The sequence below is a fragment of the Papio anubis genome, chromosome 12 (genome assembly GCF_008728515.1).
Source record: "Papio anubis isolate 15944 chromosome 12, Panubis1.0, whole genome shotgun sequence".
In the NCBI taxonomy this organism is placed as follows: Eukaryota; Metazoa; Chordata; class Mammalia; order Primates; family Cercopithecidae; genus Papio; species Papio anubis.
In genome coordinates this window covers 31,617,772-31,634,601 of record NC_044987.1, presented here as the reverse complement: position 1 = coordinate 31,634,601, position 16,830 = coordinate 31,617,772, and the positions used below count along the sequence as shown (strand labels likewise).

Here is a 16,830-nt window from a genome sequence, read left to right as displayed (position 1 = left end):
TAACCAGAAAAATGAGCTTGTTAACATTTTAGTTAATGCTCTAGACCAACTTTTTGGTGAATCTATTTATCTAGATTATGAAAGACTTCTCCTTAGTAGATACTCACAGAGAGCCAGTTGGAAAGGTACAGTATGATTTTCTCTGGGGGCAATGAGCATCACTAAAATCAGAGAGCCTTGACCTCCCCATCCTAAAACTTACAGAGAATTTGGAACCTCTGCCCACATCTCTTAACTTAGCTGTTAGGCTTCAATCCAGCCTGACTGAAGGTATATGCTTTACTGCAGGTGCTGGTGGGTGGTAGATTAGACCAAAGATCAGGTGATAAATGGGCAAGAGAGACAATGGGAGAGTGGTTAATTCCCCCATTGAGAATCACACTGTGAATACCCTTTAAAACGTTAACTGAATAATCCTAACATAAACGCCCTCATACTCCAACACACATGCTTACACATGCTTCTCTTGATTTTATTCTCTGAAAATTCACCAGGAGAACTGGATTTCTCAATACCTATCTTCCTGTATATCTGCTCTGTGACTACAGCCACCTTATCTTAAAGAAAGACTTTAGAGAATCATATTCTGTCCTGCAGATATTAGGGCCTCAATAAGTGAATTCCTGTCATCACGTTTTAAAAAGGAAGGTCTGAGAGAAAAATAGCTGGCCTAGTGGTTTAAACACTGGTCTGGAAGTGACAGCTCATGACACCACATGACACTGAGCAATGCTTCCATGGCTCTCAGTGACCCAGAAGAGTCAGCAGAGTCCATATTTGTTTGCAATTCTTTCTTTATACAAGAAATTTGCTTTCTTATGAAATATATGTGTGCCTCACTTATATTATTTTCTCAATTCCAAATTGGGGAAGAAAATATGAATCAGAATAAGATGACAAATATCTGTTTTAAAATTTCTTTTATATCACAAAAATGGTTATTTAAAATATGTGATAGGAAATAAAATGAAAGCTCTTGGAACAAAGTTGGGTGCTCTCCTGTTTTCTTCAAGACCCTTTCATGAGCCTAAGGTGTCTAGCATTGTCACCTGCTTAGAATCTGCTTTTGCTTTTCTCTTCGGATGTTTAGGTAAACAGGCAAAAAGAGAAAACTGGGAACAGAGGGAAGGTGTGCAGAGGCAGGGGTGATCTTTGACGGGGCTCCACTCGTTCCTCAACATGAGTCAACTAAGGATAGAAACTCAGTAGCTAAGATAAGGTGTGACCCTATGTGCAGTGATTGGATGACAGATGACACCTGATTCAGATTTGCTCATACAAAGCCCCTGAGGACAGGAATTGAAATTATATGGTTTCCTTTGGATAAGAAGGATCCTCATATTCTAGGCTGGATAAAAGGACTAAGAAATAAGGCCTTTTCCTTCCAGCAGAACTATACTTCAAAGAGACCCACGGTCAGGACCATCTCCATTTTGCCCTAAATCATGGAGTATTGTGGAATGCATTTTATGCTCACATAATAGCAAAGTCAGGCATTCTCAGAAGGTAGTTAGGGATTTGGTGATGCTGCATCTACCCTTTTAGGCCACTAGGTATCCAGTTAATGAGTGCATTGAAAGATCAGGATGTGTCATGTCCTAGAGATCAAACAATGGGATTGTTGAATGAAGGTTTCACTCATTATTTGGATGATTCCATATCTGGAAGACAGTCAGCCATCTGTAATTGGCACCCCAGTGGCTGAAAAGAGTCAATGGGCTTATTGCAAACTTGCCTCACACTCTTTCATGGAAGGGTTTTGTGTTTTTTGTTGTTGTTTTAATCCTTCTCATTGAATACATATAGACAGTCAAAAGGAAAAAAGGCATACCTGTAGTATTCATCTCCCACAAAGAAAAGGGTCTTCTGTGGCTCCCTGAGGTAGACAGCAGCATCTATTCGCTGCACGTGCCTTGGAAATCCGAAGTCATAAATAGTTCGAGGAGGACCTTGCATTTGGAATCCTCTTGTTATCCAGTAGTGGGGACCTGAAAACAGAAATTAAAGTTTGTGAAAACTCTGCACCACATGTTGATGCACTTCTCTCATAAAGATTTCTATGAAGACTCATAAATGGTGTTAGTTTATGGGATACTTGCCATGGCTATAACCCAACAGGAGATATAAGCTTCTAACTACTCAGTTCAGTAAAAGACTTCAAACTTCCCTGGAGGCAAAATTCCCTAGTTATGCCTTAAGAAAGCAATAACATTGATACAATTGTGTTTTACATTTAACATGTTGTGTCTTTCAAGATATCCTTCATTTATAATCTCATTTCACCTTCAGAGATCTACGAGAGAGAATGGGCAAGTGACATGCAAATGCCATGATTTTTACTTAAACTGGCACTTGCTTTCTAACCTTATTTCTCCGTATCAAGAACATATAAGCTGAAACTGCTAGTTATTACCTACTGGATAACTTCCATTGACTAGCCATTGGCACACCACATCTTCAAGGTTTGTATTGCCATAATCACTTTGCAGAGGAAGAATTGGAGCTCAGAGCCATTAGATAACTTTGCAAAGTCACTCAAATAGTAAAGGCTAGAGCCAGAGATTGGTGTGTGTATCCACCTCCTGAAGTCAAAGGTGTCCTTGTCTCCTGGCTGCTTCTGACCACAGCATAGAAGGAAGGGTATTGTTTACCTCCCACTGAGTTCCGCGTTGGCTTTTATTTATTAAAGTGTCCCAGTGGAGTATACGCTGTCACTCTGAGCAGAGGTCCTGTGTGGCAGGGACCAGGTTTTTAGCTCCCTGGGCGCTATCACCTAACACAGTGCCTTACTAGCCTAACAGGCGTGATTCCGAGAAGCTTAATGGCCACTGCCATCACTTTCATTGTTACACAATATCGGGTATAACAAATGTAGGTGGCATTTCATACCCAACCTGAGGACAAAGAGCAACTGAAATGTGCTCCATGATGACTGGAAAATGCTGGCAGGGCTAGATATGCCAAATGGAGGGGGCACTGCAGCCCTGCCATTTCTTTCATTGAGAGATCTGGAGGGTACCTTTGAAGAAGTAAGCAGTGCCCCTCTCAGCCACTTCGTAAGCTGCATCCACATTGGACATGAGCTGGGGGAAGGAGCTGGTAATAGTGCTGGGCCGAATTCCTGTCCGCAAGTGAACCTGCCGTCTCCAGAAAATCCTATGGGACATATCAAAAAAGAAAAAAAAAAAAATCAAGATCAATGATTGATATACATATAAAATTACACTTGGACTGAAATGTACTCAGAGGCCACTTGCTAAATGCCCTTTGCCCTCGCCTTGCCTTGTTGTTGTTGTTTTTTTTTTTTTTTTGAGATGGAGTGTCTCTGTGTGGCCCAGGCTGGAGTGCAGTGGTGTGATCTTGGCTCACTGCAACCTCGGCTCACTGCAACATCCACTTCTCCAGTTCAAGCGATTCTCCTGCCTTAGCTTCTGGAATAGCTGGGGCTACAGCTGTGTGTCACCATGCCTCGCTAATTTTTGTACTTTTAGTAGAGACAGGGTTTCACTTTACCACGTTGGCCAGTCTGGTCTCGAACTCCTGACCTCAAGTGACCCACCTGCCTTGGCCTCCCAAAGTGCTGGGATTACAGACATGAACGACCATGTTCAGCCCACTCTTGCCTTGTTTTTAAGGAAGAACACAACTTTTTGGACCTTGGTAAACAGTTTCTACTCCCTTTTCATTGTCTTAGCATTTCTGTGATCCCCTCTCCTTCATTTATTTAAGGATGTTCAAAATAATGAAAGAATATAGCGAAGTAATAGTATCAGTTATTTACGCATTTAAGTTATGCATCCCCCCCATTCCAAATATCACCTGATATAAATTTCTCTTTCCTTTTCTGATCTTTTAAAAGGTAAAATCTTACAAAGGTAACTATGATCCAGAAGGTGGACATTATAGATAGTATGTAAATGAACCAGAAGTCTGTGGTTGAGTCATGCTGATTAGACCCTGTAAAAATAACAAAACATTAATAATCATAAATTATGGTGTTGCCTACTTAATTGTGTTCTGGAAGTGCTTGCATGCATGAACCTGATATCTAGTTAACAGAAAATCTAGTACACACATATTAATTTAAGGTTTAGCAATTCATCTATCCATTTACCCAATATTATAGTCATAAATTTGTGGCAGTATATCTGTGAGGGTACATTATTGAAACTGACAATGTAAATGTGCTCTATTTTATAGTTTGAAGATGAAAATAATTTTGATAAAACATTAATAATTTACTTGGCTTCTTAGGAACCCAGAATTAATGCACAGGATTATTTGGGGACTGGGAAACTGTAATAAAATTTTGACATTGAACTTTCTTAGTGGCTAGTTTAGGAATTCTCCAAATTTTATGCTGAGTTTTGCTATTCAGTTAATCTAAAAAATATTTACGGAGCACCTATCATCAGGCACTGTGGTGGACATCAAGAATGAAACACTGAAGAAGATGTTGGCCCTGCCCTCAATATGTTTACACTCTAGTAGTAGAGACTGATTAGTAATGATCAGAGTGATTGGTGCTACAAAGGGTTAAGTTCGGGATACTCTGAGAACACACAGGAAGGATATATGCCATTGCATTTAGGGGCTTAATAAAGGTATCCCCGATGAGGCAACTTAAGCTGATGATAAAATCAAAAAGGGGATATATTGAGAAAAGATAAATATTTCCTCATGTTTCATAAGAGGCATCATGGTGCAGAAGGAAAAGCACATTGTGTTTCAGAAGATGTGGACTAAAGTTTTAACTCCACTGCTAACCAGCCTCTCCAAGCCTCAGTTTAATCATCTTAAATGGGAAAAATAATTTCCTGGCCAATATCATAGATCATTGTAAGGACCAAATGAGATAATGAATATGAAAGTGTATTATAAACTGTAAGGTGCCATATGGATAGATACCGTTTGTTTGAAAAGGTATTATTTGTTTAGGCCTTAATTACCCACTAATTGGGCACCCACCATAGTTGATACACAAGCTCCAAACATCACAGCCTTATCTAAAACGCATGTATTAACTGATGAAAAACTGAGATCCAGAAAGGCTGCTGGGCCCAAAGGTCACCAGGTGGTGAGGGGGCAGACAGGGCCTGGCTCAGGCTTCAGCTGCCTTGATGTTGGTCACATGTCCAATCTCACCCACTTGCTCAAGCTCAGTCTTGTGATCTCTGGTTTTTCTTTGTTTGTACTTTGACCCTTTGTCCAATCAGACGTGGGCTTTTCTGAAGTCCAGAGGGACCACTTCCCTTTTCTCTTTTCTCTCACCACCTCGTAATGAACACAGTTTTGGGTATCCGGAATTCAGCAACTACTTCTTGGATTAATTGAGAACCTGGGATGAAACCTGAATAGCAAGTGTGTTCCAATTAATGCAGTTCAATACACAGTTCTGAAATGTTGTCTCTTATAAGTTGCTGTGCTAAGACACAAAGTGTGCATTTCAGAATATTATAATGATGAGGCCATGTGGGGAAAGTGGGGAGGTAGAGGAGCAGATATGTCTTCCCAAAACTAGGCTCTGTCTGAATGATCTCTCATGAGGTGTAGTTGACTTCCAGCTGCTTTCTCTTTGATCACTCTAAAGCCAGATGCATTTTCTTTCATTTCTCACTTAAAAATCAACAAGCAACTCTAGGCAAAGCTAAGTCCTACTTTTTATTTGAAGTTATGGGACAGTGATGTCCTGAATGACTCAACATGAGAGGTAGTAAAGCGTAGTAGTTAAGAGCTCAGGCAAAGGGAAATCGTACTCTTGAAACTTTTCACAAGTGGTAGACTCTTAAATTCCTCACTAAAGAAACTTTGATGTAGGATATTGTGAGGACTAAATTGAAGTAGTCATTCTAAATCAAGTGTGATTTTGCACCCCGGGGTACATTAGGCAATATCTGGTGACAATTTTGGTTGTCACAGCTGGGGATGGGCAGTGCTATTGGAGTCTAATGCGTGGAACCAGGGATGCCACTAAACATCCTAATGCAAAGGACAGCTCAACACATCAAAGACTTATCTGGTTCGAAATACCAGTAGTGTCAATGTTAAGAAACCCTGCTTTAAACACCACTATGACGTAGTATAATGTATATAGTGTGCACATAGGATAGAAATAAATGCTATCCATCACTTATATAAATTATCACAAATTTGTTTCTTTTCTTTTTTTGAGATGGAGTTTCACTCTTGTTGCCCGGGCTGGAGTACAATGACGTGATCTAAGCTCATGGCAACCTCTGCCTCCTGGGTTCAAGCAATTTTCCTGCCTCAGCCTCCCGAGTAGCTGGGATTACAGGCATGTGCCACCACGCCTGGTTAATTTTGTATTTTTAGTAGAGATGGGGTTTCTCCATGTTGGTCAGGCTGGTCTTGAACTGCCTACCTCAGGTGATCCCGCTGCCTTGGCCTCCCAAAGTGCTGGGATTACAGGCGTGAGCCACTATGCCTGGACAAATTATCACAAATTTCAAAAACAATCTGTAGTCATGAAAAACTTCAGTAAACTAATGAAAAAAATGATGTGGCAATAAAACAGTAACATACTCAGAGAATTTGCATCCTTAGAGCTATAGATTGTAGTAATAAGTGAAGTAAAACTCATAAAAACAATTATAGCAAGTAACTTCCTTATACATCCATGAATGGATTTAAAATATAAACAAAAAAATCTATAAACCTCTTGGAAAAGAACAGCTGCAGGATGTATTGGAATGAAAATAAATAGATTATATCACTAGTCCATAATTTGATCTTTGATGAGGAAGGCAAAACAATGGAGTTTATTGATGTTTTAGATCTGCTGATTAGACATTTAGCTGCACTATTTACCTTCATGTACCCACATCTAATGCTGTGCTGGCACATAGTCAGGATTCAATACATATTTGTTGGCTAAATGAATGGGTGCCAGAGAGATGACTGGAACTTACTTGATCCGTTGATTTTTCATTCAAAGTTTCATATTCTTTGAAATTTTCATTCGCTTTTACCAAAGAACAGTAACTAACTCATCAAATTTGAGATTCGGTCTCTGGTAACTTTCACCTGGCCTCTTGCAGCTCTTTTCTGGTTCCTTGAACTCCTCCTCCAGCATCATGTGTTATTCATCTTTTTATCCTTGGGCTTAGCATGGTGCCTGGTGTATCCAGGGACTTGATGCATGTTGTCAAGCCTTAAAGGTCTTCTTTTGTTATACCCAGCCATCATTCTCCACCTACCTAAGCTGATCCCATTAGTCTTTCATTTTCAGGAGATGCCTTCACCCTTTATTTGCTGGACAATCAAGGCAACTTAGCACAAGCTGAATGAATGGCCCACTTTTCATCCTCTTTAGTCTCACACTCTCCTAGATTCTGATCTCTGTCATCCTCTTTCCTACTTGTGGGAAGGGGTGTCTTTTTTTTTTTTTTTTTTTTTTGAGATGGAGTCTTGCTTTGGCCCCTAGGCTGGAATGCAGTGACGCAATCTCAGCTTACTGCAACCTCTGCCTCCTGGGTTCAAACAATTCTCCTGCCTCAGCCTCCCAAGTAGTAGGGACTACAGGCACGTGTCACCACACTTGCCCAGCTAATTTTTGTATTTTTTTCAGTAGAGATGGGGTTTCACCATGTTGGCCAGGCTAGTCTCGAATTCCTGACCTCAAGTGATCTGCCCGCCTTGGCTTCCCAAAGTACTGGGATTACAGGCATGAGCCACCACACTGGCCTCTTATTTTTTGATGCTCTATTTAATTACTGCTCACTCCCCTGAGATCAGGCAATGTGATGCAGTGAACAAAACAAGGAATGCTTGAAGCCTTGTTTTATAACTGGCTGTATGACCTCATGTGAGTCATTCAATTTTTCTGAGACTCAATTTCCTACTGTTAGATAAGAGTAAGAATGATATCTGCACAAACACTTCAAAGGATCATCTGAGATAAAGCATATGAAAGTGTTTTATAAACTCAGGACTACCCTTATTTGTAGATACTTTAAAAAGACATGTTTTTACTCTACAAATTTATTAATAGGCGATATGCAGAATATAAACATAGAGTTTATCAATATAGCTAAGTTTCCTTCTTAGTTTTTTTTCGCTGGAAACTTTGAAGTACAAACTGTCATGTCATTGGCTGAGAAGCCATTCATTCTATGGGACTCATTAACCAGGGTTGCTTAGTTCAGGATGCATCAGAATCCAAGAAATCAATCATGCATCATCCACCTCACTGAACCCAAGAAAAATATAGCTCATACAACTAAAAACCCATGTGTAGCCAGTGGTGTAGATTAATGGTAGTCAAAGCTGTGCATAGTGTCCTTAAATTAAGAGTGTTTGTATCCATCTGAAGAGCCTGTGAAAATCCATATTCATAAACCATAACCTGTGAACATGTAAAGGGCCCCTCCTCTCTCAGAATCAGGTGGTTCAGAAGAAATGACAATGAGTCAGGGATCTTAGTTGACCTCTGCTTCTTTATCTGAATTATTAATAGATCACAGAGAACTGCTCTAAGTAAACACAATGCCATTTGTTGGCTTTCAGGGAAGCAACCTTCCAGCCAGAAAAGACACATCGCCAGGGAGAATGAGAAGGAGGAAGACTTCCTCCTGTTCCATGGTGGGCTTACCTCAAGCCCATGGCATCCTGGGAATTCCCAATTTCAAATCTACTCTCCAGAAATAGTGGTTACTGTTATTGTTTCCCTTCCTGTAGCATCTCGTATTTGTTTTTCTCCACTGTCTTCAAACATGAACAGTTTCCTCTTTAAAATCCTCTCTTGGCCCTGTTGTTACTGCCAACTATTATGTTAACTTCTTTTGTGGTTAACAAGCTTCTCAAGTGAATGCTCTATCTCAACTCTTTTGTTTCCCCTCATTTGCTCTTATTTATTTATTTATTTATTTATTTTGAGACAGGGTATCGCTCTGTCACCTAGGCTGGAGTGCAATGGTGCAATCTCAGCTCACTGCAACCTCCTCCTCCAGGGTTCAGGTGATTCTCCCACCTCAGCTTCCTGAGAAGTTGGGATTACAAGGCACCTGCCACCACACCTGGCTAATTTTTTGTGTGTGTTTTTAGTAGAGATGGGATTTCACCATGTTGCCCAGGCTGGTCTTGAACTCCTGACCTCAAGTGATCCACTTGCCTCTTTCCCAAAGTGCTGGGATTATAGGTGTGAACCACCACACCTGACCCTGTTTGCTCTTTAATCCTTTTCCATGCTCTGCTTTCTTCCTCATTGCTCTGCTGTGACTACATTCTAAATTATCCTGGCCACTCAGTCCCTTTTCTTCAGTCCTCAGTCTGGTGACCTTGGCAACATTTTCCACTGTTGATCACTTAAAAAAAAAATACACCTTTTTTCCCGAGATTTATTTGGGATTCCACTACAGGCATTTTGTCTCTGATATCAAACAGAACTAAGTTATAATTCCAGCTGAGGACAATGGCAGTGTGGATTAAATGAGTGAATGTCTGTAAAATGCGTAGCACAACACATAGCACATTGCAAATTACCATGAAGTGTTGGCTATTATTATTGTTATTATTTTTGGAGTGCTGAATCTCTCTGGTTGTTATTGAATCTTTTTCTCCCATTTCCTAGGCTCATTCTTTAGACTTTTTTTCTTTCTCCTCATTCTCTCTTCAGAGATGTTTTTCATCTCCACATCTTTAACTATCTCCTTTATGTGGGAGATTCAAAACTCACAAAGCCTCCAACTATGACCTCTTCCCTGAGCACTAGCTTATTTCTATGAAACTCCGTGAAAATTGTCATTGCTTTAAATCTGATACATCTCACCCTGAGTTTTACATCGTGTTCCCAACAAATCCTCTCAATTTTTCTGAGAGAACAATGCTGTATATTATACTCTCAGCCATGAGGCTTCTACTTGCTTTAACTCTTCCTTTTCTATTGTTCTTCTCATCAAATTAGTGTCCTAATCCCGCTGGTGAGTCCTTAGAATGCCTTTTATTAATATATCCATTGTTCTCTCCAATTCCTACTTGCATAACCCTTAAAAATGTTTTTCTTTGCCTTTTAATTTAAGATACATAACATCTTTTGAAATTTGACAATTAGTTACAGATTAAAAAATATATATAGAATCCTATTTTGAAAAAAAAAAAAAACAAACGTGAAGAAACACATTAGACATTCTTGGGAAACCTAGATAGTCTATGAACATCCTCCTCTTTGTGGCTGGTTACCCCACTGCAAGCAGAGGGCGTGAAAGCAAAGGAACAGCTTGAAAGTGCTCTTCCTACTAACTCAAATGCATAACAGTCAATGGGCATATGTTCATTCAGGTTAAATTTCAGTGCTTTTCTTGGTAGTTCCATTTCATAGGCAGAAAGCTTTCTATATTAGTGCTAGGATAGACTCTGGACTGGAGTCAGAAGACCTGGGTCTCATGGGAGGGTCTGCTAGGGCTAAAAGACCTGTGCCTATTTTCCTTATCTCTACACTGAAGGACTTGGACATGATCGACCTTTATGCTTACTCTATTTGTAAAATCTATTGTACCTGTAAGATTTATAGATGATTATGTGTGATATTCTTGATTTTACCCCTAAAATTATATTGGGCCAAACCCAACATAATATAATAGATGCAAATATAATTTTGGTGTGGTTACAATTCCAGTCATTTCTCTCTTATTTTCCCTAAGTGACTGAGGAAATCTGATATAGCCTTAATAATTTTGTCACCTATTATAAAAAGTAAGTGTGTGTTCATTAAGTCTATCTATCTATCTATCTATCTATCTATCTATCTATCTATCTATCCATCCTTCAACTTATTATAGCTAACACTTATTTCCCTTCACATGGAACGTATGAATGTACGTTTACACGCTATGGAGAATATCTGACAATCTCACGGTTACTTTAAAAGGTACTGCATTCCATCTTGCTTTGGAAACAAACCATGTGGTTATTATGCTCATAGCTTGAAATGTCCCATCAACAGACTATTGTTGGTGATGGGGAATTCCAGGCTGTTGAGTGGGAGAGAACAGACTGGGAGCTCTTTCATAATCAGTGGCTCCCTGGTTGCCATTATAACTGTGGCTTGAAAGAATTCTTTGTTCTTTGTCCAGGCTTAGCAAGCACTCTGGGACTTTTAGCGGCAGCTGGTAGGGGATCGGAGCTAAAAAGTCATGGGATTCCAGCTCTGGACAGCATCTTAGGAGGTAGTACAGCAAGGTAGTTAGGAGCACGGGCTCTGAAGTTTGCTAGTTTGGGTTTGAATTCCAGCTCCACCCTTTACTAGCTGTGTACTCTTGAACAAGTTGCTTATCCTTTCTATCACTTGTAAAAGGAATGATATTTCAGGCTTCACAGGGGAATTGTAAGAATGTGATAACGTAGTGCTTTGCATAGTAAGTACTGAACACTTTTAAGTCACTATTAGTAACAGAAAACTCCCTCACTTTATAGAAAAGGAAGAGAAGCTCCAGGTGCCACGGTGAGTTAGTGGTCCAGCGCTGGAAGGGACCACTCCTGACTCCCCATCCTGCTTATAGCTTGTGCTAGTTCTTTGGAATCATCTGCCCTACCCCAATAGCTCATTGAATCTGAAATGGAAGAAGATGAGAAGGTGGTGACTAAGCAGATACATACGTGGTAGCAGACCATCTCTCCTTCTGTAGCCCCTCTGCTGATTTTTTGTTTCTAGACGTCTCTTGCACCAATGCCTCACTTACTGTCTGTTACTACCCTCAGTATTTATGAACAAGACTATGTCAAAAGATGTATCGACTTCAAGTTGTCATTAGTAATTGCTAAATGCTCACAGTTTGATAAACAGAAGGCTTTTTTTTTTTTTTACTTTTTTAAGAAAACAATGATCATTGAATGAAATGGTATCATATCTTTGACTTCACTGTCTCCTTTGCCCCCACTGCAACCTCTGATATTTACCAGAAGAATAAGCTACACCCTGCATGATGGCTAGCAACTCACTGCTTTATCACTGAATGAGTGCTACATGCCATTTCAGTGTCTGGGAGAGTGGATCCTGAATGATATCCCTTAGATGAAGCCAAGGTTACTAAGATCTGTGCTCCAAGCTCCTCCTGCCCTACCTGGTCTACTACTTCTGGGTCGTTGCCTACCAATTCCATTTGATGTACTTTTTGGTAATACTCAAGAAAAAGAACACCAATGGTCAGTGTCTTAAAAATAAATAATCATCAGAAAATTAATAACACAAAAGAATCAATTGGGTTCTCTAAATACCTGAAGCTGTTTATAAGCCTCCGTGCCATTATAAATATTTTTTGATTCCCACTCTTAAGAATAGTGACTGTCATTTATTGACACTATGTGTCTGGCATATTACTTGCTGGGGATCACCTCATCAGTAAGCGGTAGGGCCAGAACTTAATCCCACTGACTCTGCTGTGAAAGCCTGGGTTCCTGGGCGTGGCTCTAATTTGCATTTGAAAAGTGAATGTCTGTCCATTGTCAAAGATTTAGTTCAAGCTCTTTCTAATTTTTAAAAATTAGAAATAATCCAGTATGGGACTGATTAAATAAGTAATGATATATCTAAGGATGAGAATTAAAATTCATTGACAGGAAAAAATAAAATTTTGTGAGTGAAAAAACTTTATAAATCAACACCACTAGTAAAATTCTATTTTTGTGGAAATCATTGCACCCCACTCCCATATGTACAATATCTAGCTCTCTATCCAGAGAAAACGTCTGGAGGGACACACAACAATATGGTTAACAATGGGAATGCTCTGCGTTATGTGCCCTCCAAATTCCTATGTTGAAGCCTTAACCCCCAGTGGGATGGTATTTGGAGATGGGGCCTTCAGGAGGTAGTTAGGGTTAGTGCTGGAAGAGGACATTCCTGACTCATGAGGTCATGAGGGTAGGGGCCCCATGATGGGACTGGTGCACTTATAAGAAGAGAAACTGGAAAGCTTGCTCCCTCTTTCGCTGTACACGAAGAGGTCATGCGAGCTCACAGCAAGATGGCGGCTGCCTACAAGCCAGGAAAAGAGGCTTCAGAGTGAAACTTACCTTGCAGATACCTTGATCCTGAACTTGTTACCCTCCAAAACTGTGAGGAATAAATTTCTCTTGTCTAAGCTACCTGGTCTATGGTATTAGAAAGCAGATCAAAGAGAGCAAGTAAGTTTCCCAAGGTGACAGTTAAATGGCTGAGCTAGGACATCAGCCTGAATTGATCTGATGTCCACTTTATCCCTAGTGAGTGTGCATAGCAAATGCTCAATAAATATTTGGTGAATGAGGGTTGGCTAGCTGGACGGATGGACAGATAGGAGACTGGATAGAAGGATGGATGGGTATCAATCCCGCAGACTGATACACTCCAGGTGGTGGGATTCTGGGTAAATTTTGCTTTTTTAAAACTACTTTGTTACTTTCTCTCTGTGCGGAAGGAGCAAAACGTATTCTTATAATAGTAGCTCAGCAATATATCCCCAAAAGCATACAAGATAAGGAACATCACATTTCTCAAACGTCACCTCCTTGGGAAACTCTCTCTAGAGCTTCCCAGATACTTGCTTCTTGTTTTGTTTCATGGGCCTAACTTTTAGAGCTCATGTCTCACTATCTTGCATGGCTTTTGGAGTCATATACCTGAGGGGTATGTAAAGGTGGGGGGCAGGTATCAATCCATCTTTATACCCCTAAAAACTACACTGCTTGAAAACCACAATGGGCTCCATAAACACTTTTGCAATAGTGAAGAAGTAGAAGGAATAACGCCGCACATGAATGCTCCTGAGATGCCTCTGCCTATTCTGGTGTGATTGAATTCTGTCTCCAGCAAAGGGAGGAATGGGGTGAATGTTGCTATGTTTCTCTTTGCCTCCATGGGAAGAAGTAATTAGAGTAACCAGCATCATGGAGAAAACAGCCATACTCCCCAAGAAGCCAGAGTTGGGGGAGAATAGGGATCTGCCTTCTCTGTGCTATCTGACGGGTGAAAGGCCCAGAGGCATTGAAGAGGAGGAGTTTCAGAAGAATATTGGCCTTGGAATTATCCACCTACCTATCTATCCATCTGATCATCCATCCCATCCATCCATCCTTTTATCCAATCTCCTATCTGTCCATCCATCCAGCTAGCCAACCCTCATTCACCAAGTATTTATTGAGCATTTGCTATGCACACTCACTAGGGATAAAGTGTTAAACAAAACGGACATCAGATCAATTCAGGCTGGTGTCCTAGCTCAGCCATTTAACTGTCACCTTGGGAAACTTACTTGCTCTCTTTAATCTGCTTTCTTTATGTGCACATTAGGGATTCTAATCTCTACAGTGAAAAGGGTTAGAATAAATATTGTCCATTTATGGAAATCACTTAGCACAGTAGCAAGACCACAGTAGGTGCACCACAAACAGTAGCTTTGGCAGTTCTCTATCTCCCCCAAAGACCCCTGCCTACCACCCTCCTGCTGCATAGGACAGCATTTCTGCATGATCTTCATACACGGCAGCAACAAGGACCTGTGGGACGATGTTTATCTGGGAGTGGAAATGAGGCCCAACGAGAGTCGGTGGCGCGTCTGAGGCTTACCGGCCCTTGAAGAGCAGGAGCTCCTTCCCCAGCATTGTCACTGCGTCAAAGGATGAGCTGGAGTCACAGAGGTCGGGGGTGGATGGCTTGTGAGGGGGGGCATGGGGCACCATGGGCTTCCCCAGGAATGGTTTCCGAGGTCCTAGGATTCAAAATGACTTGGTCAAAATAGTAACGGGAATTTGGAGTTCACACACTTCTGTTCTAGATAGAGCCCCAGGGGAGGTTGTACACTTTCACCCTGGACATGTGATCATGGCCATGGCTGTTGAGGGCAGGTAGACCGGGGTTTGAGTCCTGGCTCTCCTGGTTGCTGAGCCGTGTGATTTGCCGCACATTATTTAACTTTTTAAGCCTCAGCTTCCTCACTTGTTAAAAGGGAGGGGTGAAAATAGTACTCACCTCAGAAGGCTGTTGTGAGAATTAAATAATTCCTGTAAAGCGGGTAGCAGAGTGCTTGGCACATAGTAAGTCTTCTAAAGATCATTATTTTATTATAGAACTTCTTTGATATCTACAAGTGTTCCAGATTAGAAATGTAATTTAAAAATTGGCATGGATTATTTCTTTGTAATTAAGTTCTCTTTTTCTCAATAAGAAAATTTTCTTATGTGTTTTCCTATTATTTTCATAGACTCCTTGGCATCCTGCCCTGTGCTTTTGTCTTTTACTAGGCATCCAGGAAAAACTGAGCGAATTCTTGCGGAATTGAAGTACACTGAAAGTGTTTGTTACTTAAAGGTATCTTCTGGTGGATCGTCTTGGAAAACATGGACCCAAATCTTGCGAGAGCTGTCAGTGAGTCTCCCCTCCTGCTCTGCATCTCTGAGGACCTTGCCCCAGCTCCAGAAGAATGAATCTGCACAGCTTGGACTGTTGCCTCTGGTAGGTCCCTGCTCTTTGATGAGGCCTCGTCATAACCACAGGTGAGAGTCAGGGAAGGAATGAGGCACAGGGAAGGGAAAGATTCAGGCCTCTGATAAGGGTCAGATGAGGTTTGAGATCAGGGATGGAGTAGGGTTAGCAGCAAGGTGAAGATCGGAGGCGGGGTAAGGCTTTGGGAGAAGATGGAAGCTGGAAATTGGAGAGGGTCAGCAGCGGCAAGCGATCGACTGGGTGATATGAATGCTCCCTTGTAACATAAACCCGTGTTTTCACATTTCATTCACCTGTGTCATAATAGCTGTGCCAAAATATGTGCTTTGCCTCCTGGCCGAGTGACAGTGGCCATCCGAAGGCAGTGACTTTCCAGAGCACAAGGACCTCTAAAGGCAAGTGTTTGAGCTCAGCCCTTCTCGGTGGCCCACAGAAATTGCTTCCCATTGGAGCACTGCCACCAAGACTCTGGAGCTGAGTTTGTGACATTCATGGTGTTTTTCCTGTCCCTCAAGGGTCAGGCAGATCTGGTGCTTTCCCCCTCCTGGAAATGGATAGAGCTGGCTGAAGACTTCTTGGGATGAAATTTGCCTTTTGTGCCTCAGGTGAAATCTGACTGATTTTGAATGGTGTGCCCATTTCTGGGCTTCCCACCCTCCAGATCCCCTGGGGCCAGATTCCTAGCACCCCAGGAAGGTGCTAGGGGGTCTGGGTCTCTAGGCACTGAGAAAATGGGGAGAGGCTCTGATAAGCAGAAGCCTAATAACCAGGTCTCCAGAGCTCAAGGGAAAAGCAATTTCCAAGATCTTTTTGCCTTTTATCCATTAAAGAAAAATTGTCAAGGTCTAAGGATGTTTCAAGATTCCTTCTGATGGATTAATTGGTTTGTTTCCCTTAAGGAAAATTGGACACAGAGTTTCTAATAATCCCTCATTACCTTTTAGAAGAATGCTAATACTTGAGGTAGTTTATCTCAGGATACTTACTGCCTTTGAACCTCAGCTTTCTCAGCTATCAAACAAGGAAAACACTTCACACCCCACAGGTTAGTTGTGAGGCTGGTGTAAGACTATACACATGAACCTGTTTTGTAAACTGCAGATCGGCTACATGGCTGGGCGTGGAGTTATTTTAATCATGATTGCTATTTTTAGGGAGATAAGGTCACTTATCTGCAAATGGGTAAGCACCACGTATATGAACTATAAACTACATCCATCCTCTCCCAATGTGTAAATTCTAACCTGCACTCAAAGGAAAAACACAAATAGACAAATGACTATGTTTTTTAAGGCTATCCAGGACTAATATGCTCTAAAGGAAAGATGTAAAATTTAATCACACATCACACACATATTTATAACTGGCAAATGAACTCTTCACAAGAAGGCATA

General features: G+C 41.1%; 2 protein-coding genes across 8 annotated transcripts in view; one reads left to right on the top strand and one right to left on the bottom strand.

Annotated features, from left to right (window-relative positions):
• The window catches only part of LOC103877852 (endogenous retrovirus group K member 7 Env polyprotein-like), a 337,491-nt gene that overhangs the window by 138,175 nt on the left and 182,486 nt on the right, over positions 1–16,830 (top strand). For 4 of the 7 annotated variants that reach the window (XR_004177630.1, XR_004177631.1, XM_031653891.1 and 1 more), the window contains exon 3: positions 15,235–15,445. The gene's annotated coding sequence lies outside the window, so the exon portion shown is untranslated. Of the gene's footprint in view, positions 1–15,234; positions 15,487–16,830 lie in introns of all 7 variants that reach the window. The other 3 variants (XR_004177627.1, XR_004177628.1, XR_004177629.1) reach the window with 1 other exon arrangement.
• MMP20 (matrix metallopeptidase 20) overlaps positions 1–16,830 on the bottom strand; it is a 48,316-nt gene that overhangs the window by 14,906 nt on the left and 16,580 nt on the right. Inside the window, exons 6-8 of the mRNA XM_003910598.5 lie at positions 14,561–14,702; positions 3,020–3,156; positions 1,832–1,988 (exon numbers count right to left, since the gene is read on the bottom strand). Of these exons, the coding sequence (XP_003910647.1) occupies positions 1,832–1,988; positions 3,020–3,156; positions 14,561–14,702 (436 nt within the window). The remainder of the gene's footprint in view (positions 1–1,831; positions 1,989–3,019; positions 3,157–14,560; positions 14,703–16,830) is intronic.